The sequence below is a fragment of the Caretta caretta genome, chromosome 21 (genome assembly GCF_965140235.1).
Source record: "Caretta caretta isolate rCarCar2 chromosome 21, rCarCar1.hap1, whole genome shotgun sequence".
Taxonomy (NCBI): Eukaryota; Metazoa; Chordata; order Testudines; family Cheloniidae; genus Caretta; species Caretta caretta.
Window position 1 is genome coordinate 6,707,851 of NC_134226.1, and position 25,281 is coordinate 6,733,131.

General features: G+C 45.0%; 1 protein-coding gene across 3 annotated transcripts in view; it reads left to right on the top strand.

Moving 5' to 3' along the window:
• The first annotated feature begins 1,839 nt into the window (after positions 1-1,839).
• LOC125625221 (ras-related protein Rab-7L1) overlaps positions 1,840-25,281 on the top strand; it is a 43,007-nt gene continuing 19,565 nt past the window's right edge. The window contains exons 1-5 of one of the 3 annotated variants that reach the window (XM_048827023.2): positions 1,840-2,729; positions 7,106-7,177; positions 9,455-9,636; positions 12,382-12,503; positions 13,581-16,895. In XM_048827023.2, coding sequence (XP_048682980.1) covers positions 2,606-2,729; positions 7,106-7,177; positions 9,455-9,636; positions 12,382-12,503; positions 13,581-13,698 — 618 coding nt within the window. In that variant the 5' untranslated portion in view covers positions 1,840-2,605 and the 3' untranslated portion in view covers positions 13,699-16,895. Of the gene's footprint in view, positions 2,730-7,105; positions 7,178-9,454; positions 9,637-12,381; positions 12,504-13,580; positions 16,896-19,863; positions 20,205-25,281 lie in introns of those variants that run through there. The other 2 variants (XM_048827020.2, XM_048827021.2) reach the window with 2 other exon arrangements.

Sequence of the window (25,281 nt, forward strand, 5' to 3'; positions counted from 1 at the left end):
TTACTGTCAGCTGGATATGGCAAATACAATTCAGACATGTGATACGTGGGCTGAAGATATCATTTTATAGGAGCCCATTAATTAATAGAAGTGACTAGAAAATATGGGAAAGAAATTGGGTAATCTACCTTTTTTGGTCAAAATTTGAACCAAACAGTTTTTCCTCAAAATTCAGAAAATTTTGACCAGATACCAAATTGGAAGAGAAGCAGGGTGAATTATTTGTGACTTTTTTGGGGAGGAGGGGTGTGTGATAAGTTCATCCTTTTTTATATTTGAAATTTCAATGATAAAAAAGTTGAAAAAACAAAGTTTTAAAAATGTCAATAACTGAAATAAAAAAATTCATTGGGTGGGGTGGAGGTACATGATCATGTCTTTGTGGAATAAATGAATTTCGGCGAGGAAAGGGAAGTCACACAAAGGACTTCTTGAATGAAAAACAATCATTAAACAACAATCGATGCCTATTACATAGACCTTTTCATCAGTAGCTCTCAAAGCACTTTACAAAGATGGTCAGTGTCATTATCCCCTTTTTACAGATGGTGAAACTGAGGCACAGGGCAGGGAAGTGGCTTGTCCAAGAGCACTCAGCAGGCCAGGGGCAAGTCAGGAAAAAGAATGCAGGAGTCCTGAGTCCGTCCCATGCACTGTCCCCTAGGCTACAGCAAGGGAGCAACAGAGGAGAGATTAGATCTCATGAGTCTTGGACCCCCCATTGCTCTACCTATAGGCTACACTGCCTTTCAGAGATGGAACTAGAACCCAGGAGTCCTGGCTCTCTGCCTGCAAAGTGTATTCTGCACCACGCATAGTGCTGGTTAAATGTCCTTAATGTAATCCTGTGTAGGGGCAGCTTTTTTACTAAAAAAAAAAAAAAAAAAGGCATTGATCCAACAGTAGAGAGAGAGAGGGAGAAGTAGCTTTACAAAAATCACAGCATTCAGAGTCACAGCCGTGTTAGTCTGTATTCGCAAAAAGAAAAGGAGGACTTGTGGCACCTTAGAGACCAACCAATTTATCTGAGCATGAGCTTTCGTGAGCTACAGCTCACTTCATCGGATGCATACTGTGGAAACTGCAGAAGACATTATATACACAGGTTTCAGATGATGAAGTGAGCTGTAGCTCACGAAAGCTCATGCTCAAATAAATTGGTTAGTCTCTAAGGTGCCACAAGTACTCCTTTTCTTTTTATTATATACACAGAGACCATGAAACAATACCTCCTCCCACCCCACTGTCCTGCTGGTAATAGCTTATCTAAAGTGATCACTCTCCTTACAATGACAGGTTTCAGAGTAGCAGCCGTGTTAGTCTGCATTCGCAAAAAGAAAAGGAGGACTTGTGGCACCTTAGAGACTAACCAATTTATTTGAGCATGAGCTTTCGTGAGCTACAGCTCACTTCATCAGTTCACATCCTTACAATGTGTATGATAATCACGTTGGGCCATTTCCAGCACAAATCCAGGTTTTCTCACCCTCTGCGCCCCGCCCCCCCCCCCCCAAACTCACTCTCCTGCTGGTAATAGCCCATCCAAAGTGATCACTCTCCCTACAATGTGCATGATAATCAAGGTGGGCCATGTCCAGCACAAATCCAGGTTTTCTCACCCCCCCCCCCCCACACACACACACACAAACTCACTCTCCTGCTGCGTGTCCCTTTAAGAATAGACAGTGGTCCCGCTTCTCCCCCCTACAGACTACACTTCCCACCAGCCCCTGCGCCCGCAGGCTCCCCTCTCTGGCTCACTTTTCTCCGCGGTGCCTGATGGGTAATGCAGTTTTCTGGTGGGGCGGAGCTAGTGCAGCCACCTGACCGTCTCACATGACAGCAGCTGGCAAAGGGGCTGGTGGCTGCTGAAGGAGGAGCAGCTCCTGCTCTGTCCCGCTAGGCGGAAGCAGGGTTAGGTCTTTACCTCCATCAGCCCTAGTAGTAAGCAGAGGAAGCAACCATTGCGGAGTGTAGGAAGACTTTCCCCCCAGCCTGTGTGATGAGTGTGGCAGGACTCAGCTGTCCCTCCAGTGCAACTGCACGAAGATTGAAAGGCTAGGAAACGTTCTGGGTTTGGCTGTTGATTTATTTTATGTTATTCTTCTTCATCCTGTGGATAATTCTTCTTTGGGACTAGTTATTTTTTAACTTGCTTTCACTGCAAGCCAACCAGAGGGGTGTACGTCTGCAAGAGGGAGCAGAAGTTATTAAGAAGCTAATTCTGTCTCTCTGAGCGGTACAGAGAAGGCCATGTCTGCAGGAGGAAGCAGAAAGTTATGCACTGTAGCTAGGTAATGGTATGCCCTTCTCTCTAAGTGAAGGGCATTCTGTATAAAACACTGTATCTCCAGGGAAGAGCAGAAAGTTATACAGAAACTAGACCACCCTGTCTGCGTGTGTTGTGCAGAGCAGATCATTGTCTGTGAGAGGGGAAATAAGTATTTACAAACTTTGGCTAGCACATGTGTGTCCACTTCTGTGAGAGTTTTCCACAAGGGAAAGTGGTTTTGGCTCCCTCACCCCCTTGAGTTACATGTGCTCAGATTAGACTAAAGATGCTTGAATAATAAAGAGAGTGTGGTTGTGTTTAGTTGGTATAAAAATGGGGCACAATGACCATATGTTTAAAGTTCTGATCATTGGAGATGCTACAGTTGGGAAGACGTCGCTGGTGCAGCGATATGCCAACGACAGCTTCAACAAGCACTACAAATCCACCGTGGGAGGTGAGTGATCATCAAAAGGTAGCTGCATGCAGCGATCTATTTGTAAGGGGGAAATCAGCAAAACTTTCAAATACTGCTCCACTCTGTTCTAAACTATATGTTCAGTGTCTCTAAATGTGGAATATTTTCCCAGCTGGGGATGTGTATTTCCCTCTCCTCTTGATATATTTTTCTGTGGATTGCGTTGTCATTTGCTAAATTATAATGTTTGTACACTGCTTTGAAGGTTGGAAGCACTGTGCCACTGTGAAGTATTATTAAGCTTATTACAACATGCTGGTTTGTGGTTAGAAATCCTTTGTGAGACTTTTCTTTCCTTGCTAGGGCTTCCATTATCTTCCCATCAGTAGTGTCTTACTGGGACAAATTCTGCAGTATATATGCTGGCAAAACTCCTGTTGATATCAGGGAGAGTTTGACCTGAGTAAGAGCTGCAGGATTTGATTCCGGGAAAGATGGTAGTGGGCGACAGCTATCAGAAAGGAGAATACCTCCGACATCTTTTACCATTGCATGTTTGTCAGCAAGGATTTTTGTCAACAGGGCGAGCTGTCTCCTTCATGAGAAGGCCAAGAGTTTGTAATGGACTGGTCTAATGAAGGATTGAAGTGTGGAAGGAATTACTGTTGTCACAAAGGGGGAAATTAGGATGGTTGTATCTTAGCACTTACTATATGAGTGGACCACTGTGGCATAGTGTTGTTGTTGTGCCATTAAATAGCTGTTGTGTTCCATGTTCCACCCCAGAAGTGCCAGCGTTTCAGTGCTGGTTGAAGAGATCACTGTATCTACTTCGTGGTCTAAATTTTCAAAAGAGATTTTGGGTGCAAAGAGACCAGATTTTTAGAGGGTGGATGCCTGGGACTTCCTGAAAATTAGGTCCTTTTATATTGGGCTCCCAGAATCACTAGTCACTCTTGAAAATGTAGGCCATAATTTATCTCGTGTTTGTAAAGTGCTCTGGGGTCATTTTAAGATGAAAAGTGTTGTAGAAATATACTGTATTATTCTTATTTATTGAGGGTCCTTTGCTCACAGACAGAGAGATGTGAACATTGTTTCTCCTATACCCTCCAGCAGTAAAAACCTGAAGTAACTCAACAAAAGGAGCACTTTTCAGCCTGCAAGTATAATATTTTGCATTTCCTTCAGCATCATACAGCTGAGGACCTCCTGTTGCTTTACACCTGTTATTTAATTAGGCCCCTGTTGACAGATGGGCTAGTAATTTTTCTGATCTTACAGAAAAGGATCTGGGCAGCCTGACTCTAGCCACTTGAGCGCAAACACATCCTGATGAGGTCTAACTCTGAGGCCTCTGATCATTACAAACTGCCCAACGAACCTGAAGCCAGCTTCTCTTTAAGGCCCTCTCTATTCTGGGAGCACCGGCTACGGTTGGTGGTTGGGTATGGGAACTGCTTTGGAATACATTTTCCAAGGCGCCTTTGATCACTGTGGGCTTGTTGCCTGTGGTGGAAAGGAATATTGTTTAAATGACCGTCCTAGCAGCATGGCTGCTACAAACAAACCTGCTAGCGAGTGTATGTTACAACTTCTTAACACTGCTAGGCAACAGTTTTGAGGTCCTATCTCCACTGTAGAATCAGCTGTGCTGGAGGACCCAGTGATGACACCTTAGGCCTGGTCTACACTGGGGGTGGAGGGCGGGAATCGATCTAAGATACGCAACTTCAGCTACGAGAATAGCTTAGCTGAAGTCGACGTATCTTAGATCGACTTAGAATCACTTACTTCGCATCCTCGCGGCGCGGGATCGATGGCGGCCGCTCCCCCGTCGACTCCGCTTCCGCCTCTCGCCCTGGTGGAGTTCTGGAGTTGACGGCAGAGCGATTGGGGATCGATGTATTGTACTACACTAGACACGATAAATCGATCCCTGATAGATTGATCACTACCCGCCAATGCGGCGGGTAGTGTAGACATGGCCTTAGTTCCGTGACATGGTTAATGCTTGGCCTTGGCCTTGTTTCCCTAGTTTATAACATAGTTGAAGCCACTCTAGCAGAAACTAAATTTCTGTGTGCAATGAAACCATGCTAGTTAAGGCCAGGTTGGAAGACTGGTGTCAAGAATGGTATCCATACTTTGAACACATTTTAGCAACCTGGGATACACAGATAGCTCCCATGTAAACAGGATCGCAATAGACTTTCATCCTGAATTCCTCAGAGGAGAGAGTTTGGGTGAGCACAAGGTTAGCACGATTGGAGAACACAGTTAAGAGTGTTTGACACTTCAAAGGCTAAGTGGGTCCTTGAATTTTTAGTGATGGTACCATGTGTTAATTAACTCAGTTGTGAAGTGTGATGTAGATGCAACCCAAATATTTGTTCCATGATGCAAATGTCTGAGTCCTGTTTATGCTAGAATTTAAGGCTGTGTTCTGTAACATTGTTAAATCACCACTAAACATTTAAGTATAGACTTACACTAAAATGGAACTGTGTGTTAATTGTCTTGGGGACAAGCGCATCATAGCAGAGACTCGCAACACAGTTGACTTTAATCTCTCTGCTGGAGAATTCAAGATGAAGAACTCGGTCAGAGGTTCTTAAACTGGGGGCCTGCACCCCACTAAGGCCATGATGTACAAAGTGCCTGGATTTGGTCTTGTAAAACGGGCACTTACATACAGCTTTGATCATTTGCAACAGCGGGGGGGATGCATTTTCTCTCTGTGTCCTCAGTCGTTAGAAAATGAATCCCTAGCTTCAGAAAGTTTCAGAACCGCTGAACTAGATATTAGCTCAACTGGACAGCCTTCCTTTGGATTGCAGCCTATCTGATTTGTGTCAGTCCTGAGAAATGTAGGTCAGGTGTGTGTATTTATGCTCACTGGGCACTTGTTGGGATTGGTTTGGTTTGGAGTGGGGAGGTTGTGTGTGAAAGGAAAAACTGTGCCCCAAATAACAAAAAACACCTCTGAATTGTTTCAGGCAGCACAAAATGGAGACAAGTAAAAACAAAACAAAAAATTGGCTAATTTTGTACATTCTTGGGCATTTATGAAGAACCAGCAAGAGCTTCTGACAGACAGCCGTGCTTATTTTTAATGCATTGATACATTTTGCTTTATTAAAAGAGTATTAAACTTAGCTGTTTGCCATTTTCTTCAGTTTTGATCTAGGATCAATAATTTTTTAAAAAGGCAAGATTAGCAAGGCTGACCTTTAATTTCAAACTATCCTCATTGTGTATATTGGCCCCTAATCAAAATGAACTGATTAGTTCTGCCTGCCATTGAAACTGCGTATCAAGGGCACAAAGTGTGCAATCCAAATACACATGACTGAAATGAAAAGTAAATCCAGATGATTGGGGGAGGGGAGATCTCCTGTAAAGCTCTCTGTGTAATAAGATTACCTGTATCCTTTTTTTTTAGTTTACATTGTTATTTCTCAAGATCAGGTGCTGGAGAGGGCTTATTCTTCAGAACTCTCCCTGCGAATTTAATTTTCCTTTGATATTGATATTATTTATTATTTTCTCTACTGTAGCGCCAAAGTACCCCAGGACCCCGTTGTGCTAGGCGCTGTACAAACAGAACAAAAAGGCTCTCTCTGCCCCAAAAGAGCTTACAGTCTTAAGCCATGGTGCTTGCCCAGCATTGCTAGTTGAGCATGAGACGTGCAAGTGGGGTTTTGAGTCCCATTCTGCAAATCAAAAGCTTTGGGTGGGATTTTCACAAATGTTAGTAGTGGCCCGAATAATGATCCTGTTGAAGTCGGTGCTGGCTTTGGCAGGAGCAGAGTTAGTCCAACAGCGAGCTAATCCCACCTTGTTTGCCTCTTTCCTAAAGGACAGCATGGCTGCATTCTGTGCCACAGTCTGGGGCATATCTTGCACCAGATCAGCCCCAGCAGTGCTAGCAAGTGGGAGTCCTATAGTACTGAGGGCCCGGGGGTCTCTACCATTGTGGTGTTGTGTTGTAATAAGCTTAATAACCCTGCTCAAAGTGGCTGTGAACAACATGGCAGTGAAAATCCGAGTGCTTTTTCTATGCTAGTGCTCCTGCTGCAGCCAGTGCTGGTGGAGCTGCAATGGCAGGAACTTCCCACAAAATGCTGATGTAGACAAAGCTATAGCCAGCGTGATACACCGACAGCAGAGGGAGCAGGACGGACATGGGGTTGGCTGTGCCCAGGGAAAGAATAAATGAAAGCAGGGTGTAGAAGGAGAAAAGTCAAGTGTGGCATTCATGTTACGGTCCACTACCAATTGCCATTGCTAGTAAAGCATCCATCAGTTGTAAAGCAAGATGCCTGTAACCACTGATACAAGTGGGTGAGGGAAACGCACAATGGTTTTACATAATCCCTAATCAGATTTCCTCTCTCTTTGGGGCCTTGCAGTGGATTTTGCTCTGAAGGTGGTGCAGTGGTCAGAGTCCGAGACTGTGCGACTTCAGCTATGGGACATTGCAGGTGAGCTCAGACAACGCGCTGGAGTCAGTCGAGACAGAGTTTCCAAGTGTCCAACTTGTTTGACTTTTTTTTTTCTTCTTCAGCAAAAGACCCTTAAAAAACCCAATAACTTTATTTTGGGCTGGCAAAAACAAAGATTCGGTTTTGTGGTGTACGGTTTTGTTTTTTGTTTTTTCCAACGGTGATTAAATGTTGAATCATGTGGCTAGTCTAGAGAGAACACATCAGCGTGGATTGATAAATTCCACAGCACTCTTTCCACTGTTTTAAAGGAACACAGACTGAATGGGGAGAGAGGGAAGGTGATGTGTATCAGGATGGAGCATTTTATCTCTCTAGTCCCCTGTCTGAATACAGCATGGGCTGGTTGCCATGAGTAGAGTGCTGATTCTCCGCTCCCTCAGGGCTAAATCGGGAGTAACTCCCACTGCTATGAGAGAAAATATGAGCCCTGAAAGTTACCATCTGATGGCTGTTTGGTGGCCTGTGTGAAAAGAGTAGTGGTTTCCTAGAGAATAAGTGTCCATATTAGAGATGGGGAGGCCAGCAATCAAGTGCTCATGGAAACAGGATTCTCCTACAGGCCCTGGAGGTGGTTGGTCTGGGTTGGGGTGAGGCGCATTGTTTGAGAGACAGTGGGATGGAGAAAACTTTCATCGCAACTGCATCTGCCACTGTAGAGAACCAGAAGAACTCAGCTTCCAGCACTATCCAAGTTTAGCATCAAAAAAGAAAGGAGACAGAGCAGTGTCGTGGGGGGGTGCAGGCAGGGTACAGGGTTGGAGCATGGAACTGTGGGACTGGGTGACGGAGTGAAACTCCTAGCTGTGGCTTTATCCTGTTTCAGTATTTCCGTGTGTGTGCACGTCACAGGCATCAATCTAATCATTAAAAAAGGAGAAGTTGTGCCAATCGCATCAGCATGCAGATGTCGGCTAAAAACCCAAGAAGCCATTTATGGTTTGTGGGACTAATGGCTACTGCATTGTTGTTTAACCCCCAGCAATGTGCTCAGGGCTGTACAAGACGCTCAGATACTGCCAGTCCCTGCCCTGCTGTGCTTACAGTCTAAAAAGCACACAGGGAAGGTAGCAGTTGAGAGGTAGGTAGAGAGTGTATTGTTGCTAACCCCTTGCCAGCATAAGAGCCTGTAAGTGCTACCAAATCTTCAGTGCTGTGTTGTGGCAACACAATCATCGTCCACCCCGTGGTATATAATGGTTTGCCTGTGTCGATTTGACCAAGTCCCATTTCAGTTGTGTTAGTGAAGCATGTAACAGGAGTGGTTCATAGTTTGGTCCTGTCTACAAGGTGGGGCACTGCTTAAACACAGATTGTGGCTACCTAGACGGCTTATACCAATGCAGCTGTGCTGCTGTCAACTCTCTAGCAGAGCCACTCTACGCTGATGGGAGAGCTCTCTCGTCAACTTAATTAATCCACCCTAACGAGCGGCAGGAGCTACGGTCAGCAGGAGAAGCTCTCCTGCTGACGTAGCACGGTCCACGCCGACACTTAAGTCCGTGTAAGTTATGTTGCTCGGGGGGAACGGCTTACTCACACCCTTGAGCGTCACAAATTCTATCGATGTAAGTGGTACTGTAGACATACCTACAGTCGTTTTGGTAGCATAGCGAGGCCCTAAGTGCTTGTTCACCCGGTGGTTAAACCTGTACCGCACCAGCTGCGTAGTTAGCAGGGTCCTAGCGGTTCCTTTAACTAACATGGATAGGTTATTTTCTGAGAACAGTGCTCATAACATTACAAGATGTATACAGCACGTAGCCTATAGCACTGTTGTGCTTGCACACGCTTCAGAAAAAATCCCTGTGACTAGAACCCTCCGAACAGCTGTGTTTAGACCAAGTATTGCTGCTGTTCGCCAGGCTTCACCATGGATGCGGTAAAGCTGCAGGTGGGAAATGAGGTGAGCTTAAATGGCCACGAAAATGACCGTGAGAGGAAAGTGGTTGGAAAACAGAGGCTTGGGAGACGTGTGACTTGAGCACATTGGTGGTGGGGGAGGAACTTCTAAGCTCTAATATCAGCTATGCTGCTGAACTGCGTGGGCAAGACACTGGTCTCCGTACCTCAGTTTCCTCATCTCTAAAATGGGGATAGTGATACTTCCTTCTTCAGAGGGGTACTTGGAGGCACAGTGTGAGGTGGCTGGCCCTAGCTGGCTGCAACTGGGGCAAATCCTCAGCATGAACCAATCCAAAAAGGCGATCTTTAAAAAAAATCTTTCCCCTCTTCTCTCCCTCTCCGCCCATGCAGGGCAGGAACGCTTCACATCTATGACCCGGCTGTACTACAGAGAGGCATCGGCCTGCGTTATAATGTTTGATGTCACTAACTTCAGCTCGTTTGGCAACAGCTGGAGGTGGAAGCAGGATTTGGACAGCAAGCTCACACTGCCAGATGGAAGCCCGGTGCCCTGCTTGCTGCTGGCTAATAAGGTGAGCAAGTCTAGATGGACCTTGGGTGTATGCGTGTTTGAGGAAAGGGGGTTTAAATTGAAGTGAGGAAGATGGCCTTCTCCACTAGACTTCACCAGAGCTGTTACATATCTTGTGGTCTCGCTAATCCCTTCCTTGGTCGTTCACCTTTATCTGGCAAGGATCTTGTGATTAAAATGCTGAGCCAGGGCAGTGCTGCTCCTTACCTGGTACCATTTTTACTTAGCTTGTAAAGTTTTGAGGAAGGTGGATCAGTTCAGGAGACCTGGTCGTTCCTTGGCTGGGCAGACATTCGGACAGTATTGGCTTCTTCGGTATGTTTGTACTGCCCAGGAAGGTGTGATTATAACACGGGCATTTAACCTATCTAGCGCAGGTAACAGTAGCAGTGAAGATGCAGCGGCATGGGCTAGCCAGGGTTCCCAGCTGCCTTGTACTCTTGCTGGTTGCCCATGCTAACGCCCATCCACTGCGTCTCCACTATTATTGTTATCAGTGCAAGCTAAATTAAAGCTAGTATGGGTATACCTGCTTGCACTGCAATCACCCCTTCGCTTGCACTTACCTCTAGATTGAAAGTGGCATTTTTTTTCCCCTTCTCCTCTGAGATAATTGATCCCAGGAACAATCTGGGTACAGGGAAGAGTGAAGAGCAAGTGGGGCACAGCTGGGAGTTTCTTCAAATTCCTCCCAAACCACTTGTGTTTAAGTAGGTGTTAGATAAGCTTGTGAGGTGGAAATCATCCAAACAGATTGGTTAGTCCTGCAGGAACTTTTTCTTCCCGATGTGTGTGTGTGTGCAGGATCAGCCTCTGCATAGCTAGATTTCCTCCCTCTGGTCTGATTTGTGACTGGTTCCCCTGTTAGCATTTCTCACTTCCACTTTGTTTACAACTTTGAGTTATTTCTTCTAGCCTGGGCTAAACATTGGAGAATGTGTTTGAGGAGACAGTCCTGCATTGACAAGAAGGATAGATTGAATAGGATTCTCCTCCCCCACCCCCCTTTGGGGTTTATACTGCCATCCATCACCATAGTATCTGAGCACCTTCCACACCTGGTTTCCATGATTCTCCTTGTGGAATTGGTGAGTCAGCAAAATGGTTCATTGAAGATCCGTCAGAAGAGATGGATTGTTATGTCCTTTTGTGAGCAGATTTTCAGATCATACCCATGCTGGGGGCTTGGACTGTTTGCAAAACCATCTTGAAAAGCACTCTGAAACCAGTTCAGGCTAACACTTAAAGATGGGTGGGCTGTCCATTGTGGATGGAGCCATACCATGTTTAGACTGGGCTCTAGCCTCACTGGCTGCTTAGGCTACAATGTGATTTATAAACTGAGCTTAAAAAGGGTCTCATTGGCCAAGTTCTGTGTTGAAACAGAATCAGTCGGACTTAATACAACTCTTTGAGGTTGGTTAGTCAATGTCAGAGCGAGCCTTATATAGACAGAGCTTTGGCCGATGCCTAATATTCTGAGTTGCTTCCTCGTCCTCCGTTGGAGTGTGGTTTGCTGTGTGCTGTCGGATGGCTACTGTGTCTTGCCCCACGGGCAGCACCAGTTTAGATTGCCAGGTATCACTTTCAGAACCAGCAGCAGAGAGTTCTCCCATGAGGGCTCCGTGTCTGGAATCTGCTCCTTCTGCTGCGTAATCAGAGCCAGAGCGTGGCGGCTTTCAGAGGGTTGCAAAGCTTTTCTGTCCACACAGATCTTTAATTTGCACCAGGTTAGGATGAATACGTATGGCAGGGCAGGGAAAGGGTTAGTATTCTAATGAGGTCACCTATATGGGTGACCTGAGACTTCCCTTGCTGAGAGAGATGCCATCTGTGTATTGCTGCTCAGTGTCAAGTTTCATTGTTCAAATCGCTTGCTGCTGCTTTTTTGTTTAATGATTTATTTCTCTTGTATTTAAAAAACCCCAATCTTCTGTGGCTACAGGGGTGTCCCTTCTTTGTGCTGATATCAGCTCTGTGGCCCCTTCAAGGTCCAGATTGGTGAGGCTTGTCTAGTTTGAGTGATAAGGTCTAAAATTCAAGGTGAGCTAAGAGCTGATTATCAAAGGCATGACAAAGGGGACAGCATGTTATACAGTCATTCTCTTTCTCATTGGGGAGAACACCTCCTCCTGGTAGCAGAGTTTAAAGAACGCAGGCTCTGTCTACACTAAGGAAATCCGCACCAGTGCAACTAAATGAGTGTAACTGTTCCAGTGCAAACCCCTAATGGAGATGCACTGCACCTTACTTCTCTATGACAGGTTTCAGAGCAGCAGCCGGGTTGGTCTGTCATCGCAAAACGAACAGGAGGACGTGGGGCACCTTGGAGACTGACCCATTTATCTGAGCATGAGCTTTCGTGAGCTACAGCTCGCTTCATCGGATGCGTCCACTTCTCTATGTTAGCATCAGTGTAACTGCATGAGTGTAGTTAGGTTGACGTGAATTTTCTTGATGTAGACAGAGCATTTCCTAGCCTGGATGAGTGAGAACATTTCTCTTCCCCACTGCTTGCTGTCTCACTCTGGACAGATCTCCAGCACATGCATGCTTGTGCCAGATTACTCTCAAACCAGATAAACATATGGGCTGTTACATTATCCCACTAGGAACCCCTATCTGATCATGCTCTCAAGGATGGGAAGGGTTGGCACTCCATGCTATCTTTTGCTTAAAATAAATAAATAAAACGACTCCTTTTAAAGTGACCAACTCTTTTTTTTTTTTTTTTTTTTTTTTACAGTGCGACCTTTCCCCGTGGGCAGTGACCAGGGAAGAGATTGATCGGTTCAGCAAAGAGAACGGTTTTTCTGGCTGGACTGAAACATCTGTCAAGGAAAACAAGAATATTAATGAGTCTATGCGGTAGGTATGATGGCTTCTTGGAGTGCCTCTAAAGCAGGGATACTCAGATTGAGGCTCAGAAGCCGCAAGTGGCTCTTTAATGTGTCTCCTGCGGCTCCTTGCAGCACATGTTATTAAAACACCATGTAATTTAATTATTAACTCATCAAAGTTATTATCCAATCAGGATGTTTTTACTGTGTTGTTAACCAATTGTAGTTGATAACCTAATACTTGGTTAGTCATTTTGCTCTGAGAATTATATAAAAACAGTAAATGAAACCATGAATTGACACAACTGTTGCTCTTTGGGGTAATGTCGATTGCTAATTTGGCTCCTGAACCACTGAGGTCTGAGAATCCCTGCTCTAAAGGGTTAACCTCCTAAGGAACTGAGCACACTGTTGGCATTTATCATATAGCAGTAATAATGTGTAAGTTAGTCTAAAGGGAAACTGCTGCTGGAAAGGTCAGAAGTTATCGTGCCCATGTTTAAGCTGTGACAGGCATTGGGAAATACAGGGTTTAACAAAATACAGTAGATATTTTTCATCTGCCGTCTCTATTGGGAGAATGGGAGCGGGGTGTAAGAGACTGGAGATCTGTTTGAAACACAGTTATCCTTCAGTGGAGTTATCCCAGCAGAGAACTTGGCCCTTTTACTTTTCCTAGGGCTTATGAAAAGGTGTTGGATTCTCATTCCTGGACACCAAAGCTCTCTGCTCTCATAATGGCTATGGCAGGAAAATGCAGACTTCCCCATCAAAGCCTGCGGCTGTGCCTTGATCCGGAACAGGGGGGGCTCACCTCCAGAGGTGGGGAGGGTACTTCAGTCTCCGTGATTTGTTCAGTCACTGGCCTCTCTACTGATGCTGCCAGCATATGAACCAGCTAGTGTCCCTGATGGTGGTTTGTGCTGGGGACACTTGTTCCCAGGAAATTGGATTGAGAGCTGTAATTTGTATTACCTAGTATTGTCCCTTTAAGTCCACAGCAGCCAGCTCTGGCCCATAGGAATGGTGGCTATATCTAGTTATGGACCAGACTGTAGGGGTGTAGTCTCTTGCTGCTTGTTACATCATGTATGTTGTTTCCTAGAGTCCTTATTGAAAAGATGATGTCGTCATCCATGGGTGATGGAGACCTCTCTGTTTCTGGCCACGGAGATTATATTAACATAAAAGATGCTTCCCAACCTGGCTGGGGATGCTGTTAGCTATGCTCACTTCTCCGTCTGCATCAGAGCAAAAGGGAATGTCTTTTTCACTGGTACTGGCTTTATTAAGTGGTGAAGAATTGTCTCCTGTTCAGCACACACTGGCTCTCAGTAAAGCATTGCAGTCAATGACTGTGGGAGAATTCCTCTTTATTCCAGCACGGTAGCCACCTAAAGCTCTCTGCTGCTCCTATCGTTTGCTTTGTGTCTCCTGATTCCTGACATGGCGTTACAGTAACTCCTCATTATTTCACACTCTGGATCTGTGTATGACTAATTTATCTGTTGTGGAAATGCCCAGGACTCTGTCAGCTATGGCAATCATGCTTTGGTTGAAAGAGGACGCTCTCGGGTCGCCAAAATACCTACTGGGGTGTTGCCTGATCTGCAAAATGGATTGGTGTGAATTTGAGAGATTCTGTAGCACAGCTTTCATGTGTGTACATTGACTGCAGTGCTTAGTTTGTCCCGGCCTTCTGCTCTGTCTCAAGAATTGCCTCATTGCCTTTTGCCAGTTATCCCTTTTTGTCCCTCTACCCCATACATATAACTCTTCTGATGCCACTTTATTAGGGCATCCGGTGGTGAATGAGAAAAAGGTTGTAAGCCCCCTTGTGTTGTAGAACAACAGTACTCTTTGCTTTTATAGCACCTTCCATTCTGCCATCTCCAGTAGCTTCACAAATGCTGATGAATTACTTCCTTGTAACCATTCTGCCGTGGTGAGTAAAGCCTTTGGTGGTAGTCATGGTACGGTTCACTGAAAGCCCAGCTGCTGCTTTTGGCGATCCAAGGAAAAGCAAAGAAAGGGACTTAACTGGTCAGAAGGAAATAATGGAGAAAACTCCTATTTGCCCTTTTGATGCCTGTTGTTCTCCCTGCATATTCTACATGTGATCATGGCTGCTGACTGACTTTGGGGCAAAACATTCAGATGGTTTCATAAAAGCACATATTTGACAGTTTCCAATAAAGGAGTTAATATGGATCTCGGCCCAGTAAAGCAGTGGTTACATGAATTGAGGTGGTTCAGTTTTTAATCCTAACTTAAAATAAGGGCAAAATGAATCCTCTGAAACAGGGGTGGCATTTTTCTGTGGCGGATTCAATAAGGAGGCTGTTTGGAGGAAGGATATTAAAGGGCTACTGTCAAATAAGAGAATGATCTGAACAGAGGACTGTGAGCCAGGAACATATGGGATCCATTGCTTGCTATGGGAGTGATCTCTTCTGTGGCCTTTAGTAAACCACTTCACCCTTCGTTTTTATATATATAAATGGGACTAATTACCCTGATACCACAAAGAGCTGAAGACTAATGAATGCTTGTAATGTACTTTGGACTTAAAATGTTCTATATAAATGATGAGCAATAAGGAATTTAGGCCCAACATTTTGTTAAAGGATAAAATCCATAGGAGAATAGGACACAAGCAAAATTCAAGGATTTTGTTGTGTTAAGTGCATTTAAATATTCCATCACTGTGCAGTCAGGATTCACAGTAAACCCAAACTGTGCAGAAGGTATGAGAGAACTGGAAAGAGGAACTAACCAGCAATGAAGTGGAACTGACCAGTCTAATTTTATTGTCTAAACAAAGTATAATACAAAAAGTAAAAAGCCTAAAATATAAATAAATTGGATTTTAAAAATCCTATTTCTATTTTTAGAAGCCTAAAGATTAAATAGGAAAAGTATAAAAGGTCTTGTTTTTAAAAGGGTTGATCTTGACAGCGTTCCTCATGATGTTGATGATAATACCTAGCACTCTGCATCCATAGATCTCAAAGTGCTTTACTAGGGAGATCACTATTAATATTCCCATTTCACAGATGGGGAAACTGACGCACAGGGAAGGAAGTGACTTGCCTATGATGGCACAGTAAGCTAGTCGCAGAGTCAGAAATTGAACCCAGCTCTCCTGAGTTAAGTCCAGTGCCCTACCCAGTAGGCAATATTGCCTGGAGGAATAGATTTAATCACACGTGGTGATGCGCTTTAACCTGATATTCAGCGGCAGCTCTACAGTGCCTGGGTCTCTTAATTTTGCATAGGTCACTGCCTCTCAAAAATAAGCAAAAAGCTTGAAATCCTTAAAGGTTTCTCATATGCAAGACATAAAGATCTGCCCAAGAGCCATGGAATGCTGGTATGTGCACAGATTTGGGGGGGGTTTTTTGTTTTCACATATAATTCACTGCTTGTTAACTGCTCAATAGGCGCAATAGAAAAAATGAGTGTCAAAAATCAACCCAGTGCAGCAAAGAATCGTCTTTGTTTGTTTTCCTGTTTGGCTGAGTTTTTAAACAGCTCTCAATCTGACTGCAAATTTGTGTTTTCAGAGCTGTGTCTCTGACACACAAGGCACTTAAAACAAAAAAGGAAGCTTGTTGTTAACCTTTGTTTAGTTCTTCTGCAAGACAAACTCTGGTTCAAAGTCCCCATCTAAACTCAGGTTTTGCTATGTTAGGCAACCAGTCTTAATGTTTTGTGAAACTGTTTCTGCTCATGTGATTGTCTTGTCTTGTCCATTGTGGTTGGGAGACTTAAGCTTAAAAGTTTGATGGGTGTTTTAATGTGAGACCAAGGTTTCTAAAAAATGATTAACAAAGTTATGCCCCATCTATGCAGGTTTGTATAGCCGTTCTAGGAGAAACATGGTAGGAAACTGTTTTTAAGCAAAGAGACTGTGGATTTTCATCTTATTGGTGCTTATTATGACTTTGTACTCTTTTTGCATGATTCTGTGCCAGTTGACCTCTTCCTCCCCCCCCCCCCTCCCCCCCCCCCCCCCGGTTATTGCTTCATTTCAGAGATCTTTGGTCTGTACCCATGGGACTCAGATTGTTAGATTTAGTTACACATTTTTAAATTGTGAAACTTGGATTACTACAAATCTACCAATAACTAGAAAATTTTACTGCAGTAAAACTTCCAGGTGATGAATACAGTTCAAAGAGCCAGTCAACCATATAAAAACTCTTGAGTTCTTTTTATTGTTTTTCGTTTAAACTATTTGCTGTTATGCATAGTCTTGCATGGACTTTTTTTTATAGACAAGATTCCGATTAGTGTTTCTTAAGTTACAGTATTACTTTGTTTATATGAAAAGGAAAAAGCTGGTGATTTCTTCTGTAACCATCAGTAACCAAGGCAGTTTTGAAACAAATTTGTAATAAACATTCTGACATTTTTACTCTTGCTTGTTTAGTAGTTATTGGTTTCCTGTCTAAAGAGTCCTAAGTCAGATAAGTTCACAAGTCCAAAACAAAAATATTTCACTGTCAACAACTGTATCTGTAAAGAGAATTGTGTGTATGGACATTGAACTGTTCCCTCTCTGCCCCAAAAATAAGGTTTCTGTCCTACAATGCCAGCAACACAAATGGGTCCGTTTCACGTAAATACACTGCTGTTATGAGATTGTGTTAAGGGTTCTATTTGTTAACTTTTGTTGACGCTTAGGAATCCAGAGATTTAAACTTTTGTGTACCACTCTGAGCCTACCTGTGCTACATCATGTACAGCGGCACTGCTGTAGTGCTTCTGGTGAAAATGCTCTTAGCTGACGAGAGAGCTCTCCCATCGGCTTAATAACTCCTGCCTCTGCGAGAGGCCCGTAGCTATGGCGGCAGGAGACGCTCTCCCACTGACATAGCACTGTCTACACCGGCGTTTAGGAGGATGGCTTATTCACACCTGTGAGTGATGTTATACTGAAGTAATTTGTTATGTAAACATAGTCTGAGTCTTTCAAGCTCTGCTGTTTCCAAGGAGTCTGCAGCTTCACCTATAGTTTCCTTATGTACTGCATGGGTACACTGTGATGATCATAGCTTGTGTCCCTTCAGCTTTGTTTATATTGGGAAACTGCTGTATTTAGGGGAACAAAAGAAGATGGAGATGAGTTGGCAGGTGTACCCACAGGTCAGGAGTAAAGGCAGCATTTTTCATCCTTGTTCACATTTGAGGCCTAAAGCCATTTTCTCCTTGGCCAATAGTGCCTGTGCATGATTTCAGATCACATTACTATTCTTTTGAACAGAGCAGTATTTGCAGCTGTTGAATTTCACCATGTGTTTTGGATTCAAATGAGCCAAGCACCTGCAGCTCAGCTTCCTGCATTTTGCCTAATTTCTACCTGCTGTCAAGGTTGTGCTTACTGCCTACTAAAGCTGAGCTAGCTTAGGAAAATATTACACACCACTGGTGCAACGATGAAATCCAAACCAGCCACAATTCATCTACTTGCAGCTTTCCACATGGAAAATTTTATACACGGAGGCCTTGATTCCACATGAGACAATGGATGCAAATCAGCAATGTGATGTACTGATATAAACTTCTCTTGCTCAGTGTTGCACCATCGCTATTGACCATATTTCATAAGACCATCCAGCAGACGTTTTGTGTTAGAGTATCATTTGAGGGGGTGGAGGGAGATGAAGATGTAAAAGGACGCTGTCAACTTAAAAAGTTGCACGACTCTAACGATAATGAAAAAATTACCCCTGTGAGTTTGCGTGCTTGTATTTCAGTGATTTAATTATGAAATGTTCTATTTACAAATAGGGGCATGGAGTTTTGCTGGCACGTGGTAAGCTGGATTTTTGCTCTTCTGGTGTCATCAGAAACAAAGGTTCTGCCAGTCAGTGTAGGTGCTGATTGCTTGATACTGTAGCATGTGCTTGCCTCCCGCCCATTGAAGTATTTATTCTCATACAACCCTTCTCAAATAGGGACGTACAATTATTGGCATTCTAAATGCGGAGAGACTAAGTGACTTGTCAAAAGTCACACAAGGAGTCTGGTATAGCAAGGAAATGAACCTGCATCTGTTGAATCCTAGACTATTACCCCAACTACTAGATAATCCTTCTGCTCAGGAGGAGACATAATAGGAAATGGGTGCAACACCAGCTAGGTAAGATAGGCAAGGCCTAACAGCATGTGTGCTGTTGTTGGAGAGGTGGAAAGAAATCAGGGCTGTAGCAGAGGTGTGAGGGATCAGTTAACGGGAGCCAAAGAGTGAGTTACAGGTGAGTTAGCAGGAACTCAGTCATGCTCCTATCTAATCTTTACATTAGGGTAGCACACAACAGCCCACAACAGAGCTGACAGCACAGGGAGCGATTGAAGTTTCAGGGCTATCGCACAGGGCTGTGACAGAAGGAAAGGGATGAGGTCGTATAACAGCAGCCATGGGGCTAGAGCACCGGCCTAGGCCTTAAATGACCTGGGTTTTATTCCCAGCTCTGCCACGGGCTTGCTGGGTTACCGTGGACAAATAGGGGCATGGAGTTTTTTATAGATTCTGTTTGGCTGGCAAGTGGTAAGCTGGATTTTTGCTCTTCTGGTGTCATCAGAAAGAAAGTTTCTGCCAGTCAGCGTAGGTGCTGATTGCTTGATACTGTAGCCCTGCTTTGTGCCTGACATGACAACTCCTTTGTACAGCGCTAATGAAAGGCGCGCCGTAGGAATGAGGTGATTTTGCTATTAACAGCGAGGGCGAGAGACTGGCAGGCCCTAGATGAAGGGGCAGTAATCAGCAAGGTATGGGCCTGGGGTAGATTTGGGAAAGGCAAGGAGGCATGGACGATGGATAGGGACTGAGAGGGGCTCAGGGCGTAGCCAGGCTGTTGCAATGCTCAGGTACTGGGACAGTGGCAGCGGGGGTGGGGGTGGGGGGCTAAGGTATGGGAGCATCAGGGTCGGTGTGTGTGGGGAGCAGCTCAGCCCGACTACATTTTCCCTCCAAAATCTACGCAAGCCAGGCCGCGTGCCGAATCTGCTGATCCGGCTCCATCTCCCGGCCCGTCGCAGACCCCGTACCAATAATAAAACCGGGGCCGAATACACCTGACAGGGCCGGGGGCCTGTAACTGGGGCCGGGCCCCACCTTAGGGCTGCTCGACTGGCAGGGCGACCCGTGGCGAATCTACCGCCGCACAGATCCCAGCTTGGGCTCGCGGGCTGTTGTCGGCTGTTCCCTCTCATAGCAGCTTGAGTGTGGGGCGTCCTCCTCTCTCCCCCCCCTCCGCGGGGAGGAAGAGGTGGAGCCGAACCGCCGTGATGGTTCGAACGGACCAATGGCGTTAGACGGGCCGCTCAGTCGGCCAATGAGAGAAGGAGGAGGTGCCAGCGGGCTAGGTTGTACCGCCTCTCCGTTCAGCGCATATCCTCGGCTGGGCGAACGCGACCATTTTGCGGGGGGGGGAGGGAAGCGGCGAGTGGCGGGGACCCAGACGGAGGGCGTTGGGAGAGGGGAGCGGGGACGGGGAGCATCTTCCGGCGGGGACGGGAGCGGTGGCTGCCGCGGCGGAGGGAAAGGCGGTTCCGGCGGCGCGGCCCGAGGCTCTGGGCCCAGGGATCCCGCTTGCTCCCGGGAGGGAGGGGACGGGTCCGTCACCGAATCGAGGCTCGTCGGGTTTCCCACCCCCCGCCTTGGCCGACATCGCCCGCTTCGGGCCCCGATTGGGTTGGAGAAAATGTCCAGGCCGGTCAGGTGAGTCTGTGGGGGGGGGGGCGAGCGCGGCGGTGGAGGAGGCCCCCCTCCCAACCCCCGTCTCGTGCCCCGCGTTCCTCCAGTGCCCCCCACCCCCCTCTGCGGGGAGCGCGGGACGGGGGGACTAGGCCCGGCCCCGCTGCCTCTGGGACGGGACGGGCAGGAGGCCTGCTGCAGGCCACGCCGAGGGGAGGCAGGCATGGAGGTCGCGTGCATTGCTGCGCACTTTAGGGGTGGGTGGGGGGAGGGAGGGACACATCGTTGCAGCGTGCCCTTGTGCACCCTGTAGGGGGAGGCTGCTTGCTCGGCGGAGGGAGGGGCGGATACATGCTCGCAGCGTGGTGCTCTTCTGCACCCTGTGAGGGGCACGGGGAGGCTACATGCGGGTTAGGGGGGAGGAGCGTCTGCCTGCCCTTCTGCACCGTGGACGAGGACGGGGGAGGAGGACTCTGGAGCTTGCAGCGTGCTTTGCCCAGGCTGGGGGGAGTTGCGTGAAGACAGCATGCTTGTGGTGGGGGCGTGGGCATGCATCATACCTTGTTGCACGCTTGATGGAAGGGTAACGTGTAACGTGCGTTGCTGCAAGCTTATTGGGTGGAGAACAGGGCATGCAGTGCTCTCACTGGGAGCCGTCCCTCATGTTATTGCTCGGGGGATGAATGGTGAAAATTTGCAGCATGCCATGACCCACTTTAAGGGGAAGCACGCGGAGTACGTGGGTGCAATGTGATTGATTTAACACGTTCAGGGAAGAGGCATGTAGTATTCCTTGCTGCATCTGGTTAGGGGGGAGGAGGAGAATGTCAGGGAAGGGCAGACCGTGCTCTACGGTTTTCTTGCGAGGGGGACATGCATGCACTATGCCATAATGACCGCGGCTCCGAGTCCGCTTCCGCTAGACACTGGTGCCGCCAACTGGCCTCACGTTTGGGGGAGGAGTTAGGAGGAGCCGCCCACCTGGGATCGGCGGGGAGCGGTATTTGAACACACTCCCTTTATTTTTCCTTTGCCGTAAAACAGCGTTCCTCTTAGAGTGGGTTTCCTACGATTCCCCAGTCCCCGAGAGACCTGTCATTAAATTGTGGGCTCGGGAATGAGGAACCAGTGAAGTTCGTCCCTAGTCAGGCTTTCTTTTCCCCAGTTCAAAAGAAGGTAGGTGGTGATGCTTATACTCGTGTTAGATGCGGTTGGGCCTGGGTTCTGATAGCACAGAGTTTCCGGGGAGTATAAACTACAATGCTGAATTGTGATACGGTGGCAAATGTAAAATTCTGTGAAGTTTTCTCACGCTAATGATTATAGCGTGCCCACAGTGATTAATATTGTGCGTAGCATTTGAAATTGTAGTGTAAATTAATGATGGTGTCTTTCCAATCTTAAAATATGGCAAATGCTTAGTTTGTGGAAGAGGATTGTAATATGCATTAGCTTGACTTCTGATTTAGAATAACAAAGATAATCTGAACTGTACAGGTTCTGTGCCTTTTAAAGGTGGGATTCAAGTTTGTCTGGTCTGCAAAGATTTTTGCTGAATGTCCCCAGATGGGGAGGATAAAAGGGACATTCAGTACACTGATAGTTGAAAACTAATCTTAGCTTTCAGGTCTCTTGTGTATTTTGACCAGTAAGTTGTGCATGCCAAGATAAGGGTGATTATATCTCATAGGTCAGGTCTGGAAGTAATTGCCCAGGGTCCAGAAGGGTTTTTCCCTTTTGCTTTATGAAACACTTAGTTGCCCAGCTACATTAATAGGGTCTGAAGCATCCTTGGCCTTTTGCAAGACAGGATGCTGCACTAGATGGATTAGTGGTCTGAGCTTGAATGGCAATGCCTCTGTCCTGGAATACAGTGATGATACTACTTTGATGCTCAGTGTGATATAGCATACATTCTGCTGGTGACTTAATTGCCAGTACTGGAACCTGACTACAGGTAAGGAACATGTGTGTTTTTAAAAGTATGGTTTCTAATGTTTTTTATATATTAAATAACCCATAATTCTTTATTATAACCAATTTTAAACAAAAAAAATTGGGAAACCATACACAGTTGTAAAAGATGCAACTTGCCTTAATATGTGTAAATGGGTGTTGGTCTTCAGAAGAGTTCAATGGGATGTTAATAACAGAATACCTGCTGGGATGTTGCAAAATTGGAGCCAGCAACCCACAGTCTGGCTGGTCTTAACAGGCCTATGAAAAATAGAAGATAAATCTTCAACTGCAAATGTGTTCAACATACCCCTCCAGTGTTAGTTAATTGGAAAACTGTACATAATTTTAAACCTGTTGGTTTGAAATATGTAGGATTTACCTGAGGATTGGATCTTTTACTGCACTGTTAATGAGACTAGGGGAGTAAGGTAATACCTTTTGGTGCACCAGCTTCTGTTGGTGCAAGAGACAAGCTTTAAATTTTATGCAAAGCTCTTCTGGTATTGTTAATGGGAGATACAGGTGAACTTATCCAAGGTCAGCAATGATGGAATATTACCATGTTCAGTGGTCTGTGTGAAATGAATTCATGGTCTCAGTTTGCTTCTGGCTGAATAAGTATCCATCTAAAAAATATCACCCTAAATGGAATATGGGGATAACCAGTATTGGGATAGTGGGGGAAGCTTGAGCTGCCACTTTATTCTGCTGGTAGTTAGAGGACTTTAGTCTCAAAGCCTAAATCAATGCTAAAATTGACTTTTAACACAAAATCAGTTTTTTGTTAAATTTGCAAGTTCTTCCTTATCACAGGCATCCAAAAATACTAGCCCCAGACCTTGTGTTTTTTGGTGCCCTGGAGTGAAATACTGCTTGCTTACTTGTATTGATTTTGCTAGCACCCTTCAAAAATATGTGTATATGTATCTTGCAGGTGTACAGTGATGCTAATACCAATATCAATAGAACATTGCAAAGATCAAATAATAAAGGATGTTGTTCTAGGATCTTTACATAATGACAAACAATTTCTAAGTAACATCCAGGCCATTTACAGCACATGGTTATATCATCTCATATTTATCATATCTATTCTGATGTGTAAATTCTTAGGTGCTGTTAAATTAGATGGCTTCTATAGTTCCTTGTATTATTAAATCTTGTATGTGTGTTTGTTTTTAAAATTAATGCAGTGCACTTCTGGTCACTTCTACTCGCACATACAATGTTGTAGAATAAAATGCTGCAGGCAAATATCTAAATCCAGTGTGTTTTAGATAAGATCTTTTAAAATAGGAACATATGTATTGATTCAAAATTCTGTAAAACTTTGAATTTTACAAACATTAAATTTTGGACCTAAGTCTAACATTCATGTCCCTTCAATGGTAAATATTAGCCTAAGGCTTTCATTGGTTTCGATGTTTACTGCTAAGGTGGTGCTCTTGCCTGAGTGATAGGGGAAGTATTCTCCTAGTTAGAGGTGTTAATGTCAAAGTTTACATGTGACCATGTAACTCCTAATACTATACCTGGGCCATCTAAGAGAAAAATGCTCAGACTAAGGTGGAATGCTTCTTGAAAACTTAATTATAGCTTTCCTGCTCCCCTTTTCCTTAGAATTCTCCCTTTCCTTGCTTGCCCTTCAGAGTGTGATTGATTATTTGTGGTAGTGTCCACAATGGGCCAGATACTCTTCTAATAGGAAAAAAAGGCATGATCCCAGTGCTGAGGTGTTCATGCTCTAAAGAGACAGGCAAAGGGTAGTGGTAAATGGGTACAGCATAAATAAAGTAACACCCAAATAGCACATGGGACTGAAAGGCAGTTGTATCTTTCCTGTACTTTTATCCTCATAATATTTCTCCTTTGGTTCCTAAAATGTTCTTCTCAGTAGTTGGCTTAAATGGAGGATGTGCACCAGGCTGCTTAAACTGTTGCTGCATAAATCATTTAAATTTTTTTTTTAATGGAGTTGCAAGTCCGACATATCCCTAAAATTTCAAATACCACCATCAGTGCCCAGTTTTAGATGGCTTGTTGCACCAAGTCCAGTCCTAAATGATCACTCTGTAGTTGGAGACCTCTAGGCTGTCAATCTTGTTTGAGTACAGTTATGTCATTTTAAAGAGAATTGTACGCACTAACACTTACGTCGGTATAACTGATGTCACTTGGGGATGTGAAAAAGCCACCCCCGAGTGACATAAGTTACGCTCACCCAAGTGCTGGTGTGGACAGTGCTGTGTGGACGGGGGTGCTTCTCCCGCCAACATAGCTACCGCCTCTCAACGAAGTGGATTTATGCTGATGGGAGAGCTCTTTCCCACTGGCATAGAGCGTCTGTACTAGCAGCGCAGCTGGATTGTTACAGCTGTGCCACTGTAGCGATTCTAGCATCGATTAGCCCTCACACTAATAGTGAGTTGTCTTAGGCAAATAACTGTTGTTAGGCATAAGCATTGAAAATAAAGATTTGTTATAAGTTTGTCTATTTAGTTAAGGCCAGAAATATAGCATTATATTCAGGTGTGGCAAAACAAATACATATAGAAATATTTCTTAGACATAAAACAGCAATATGGGAACGTTTCCCTGTGCTGTTGTTGAAACCAGTCTACAGCTGCCCTGTCAACTGGATGAGAACCGGAAAGTGAAACTGAACACTCTTCTGTTTAGCAGTCCAAGCTGAATGGAATCCAAAAAGGCAGTAGCATAAATTGGTGAAAAGCTTACCTATGTTTTTATAAATATTTCATGTTGTTTATAATGATATTAGCTGAACACTGAATAATATTTTTTTGAATTACTTACCTTAACAGTCTGATCAGTCTACCTAATTAGTCTTGCTCATATTTTATTCTCTGGCATCACCTGAGAGGTAATTGAGTGTTTCTGCCAGCACTCATTTAACAAATTTGCTAGGCAATGTTGCAAGTTGCTGGCTTTTTAGGATTTACTCTTCCCCAGCTGCCAGGGCCATCCCTAGGTGGGGTGCATATACTTTTTATACATATAAATTCATCTATGTGCATATACTTACCTAGTGAGGCAACATTCAACACTATACACAAACATATTGTCCTGTGCCTTGGAAGTATTGGAATGCCTTCTGTGTTCATGACACCCTTGCCATTTTTCT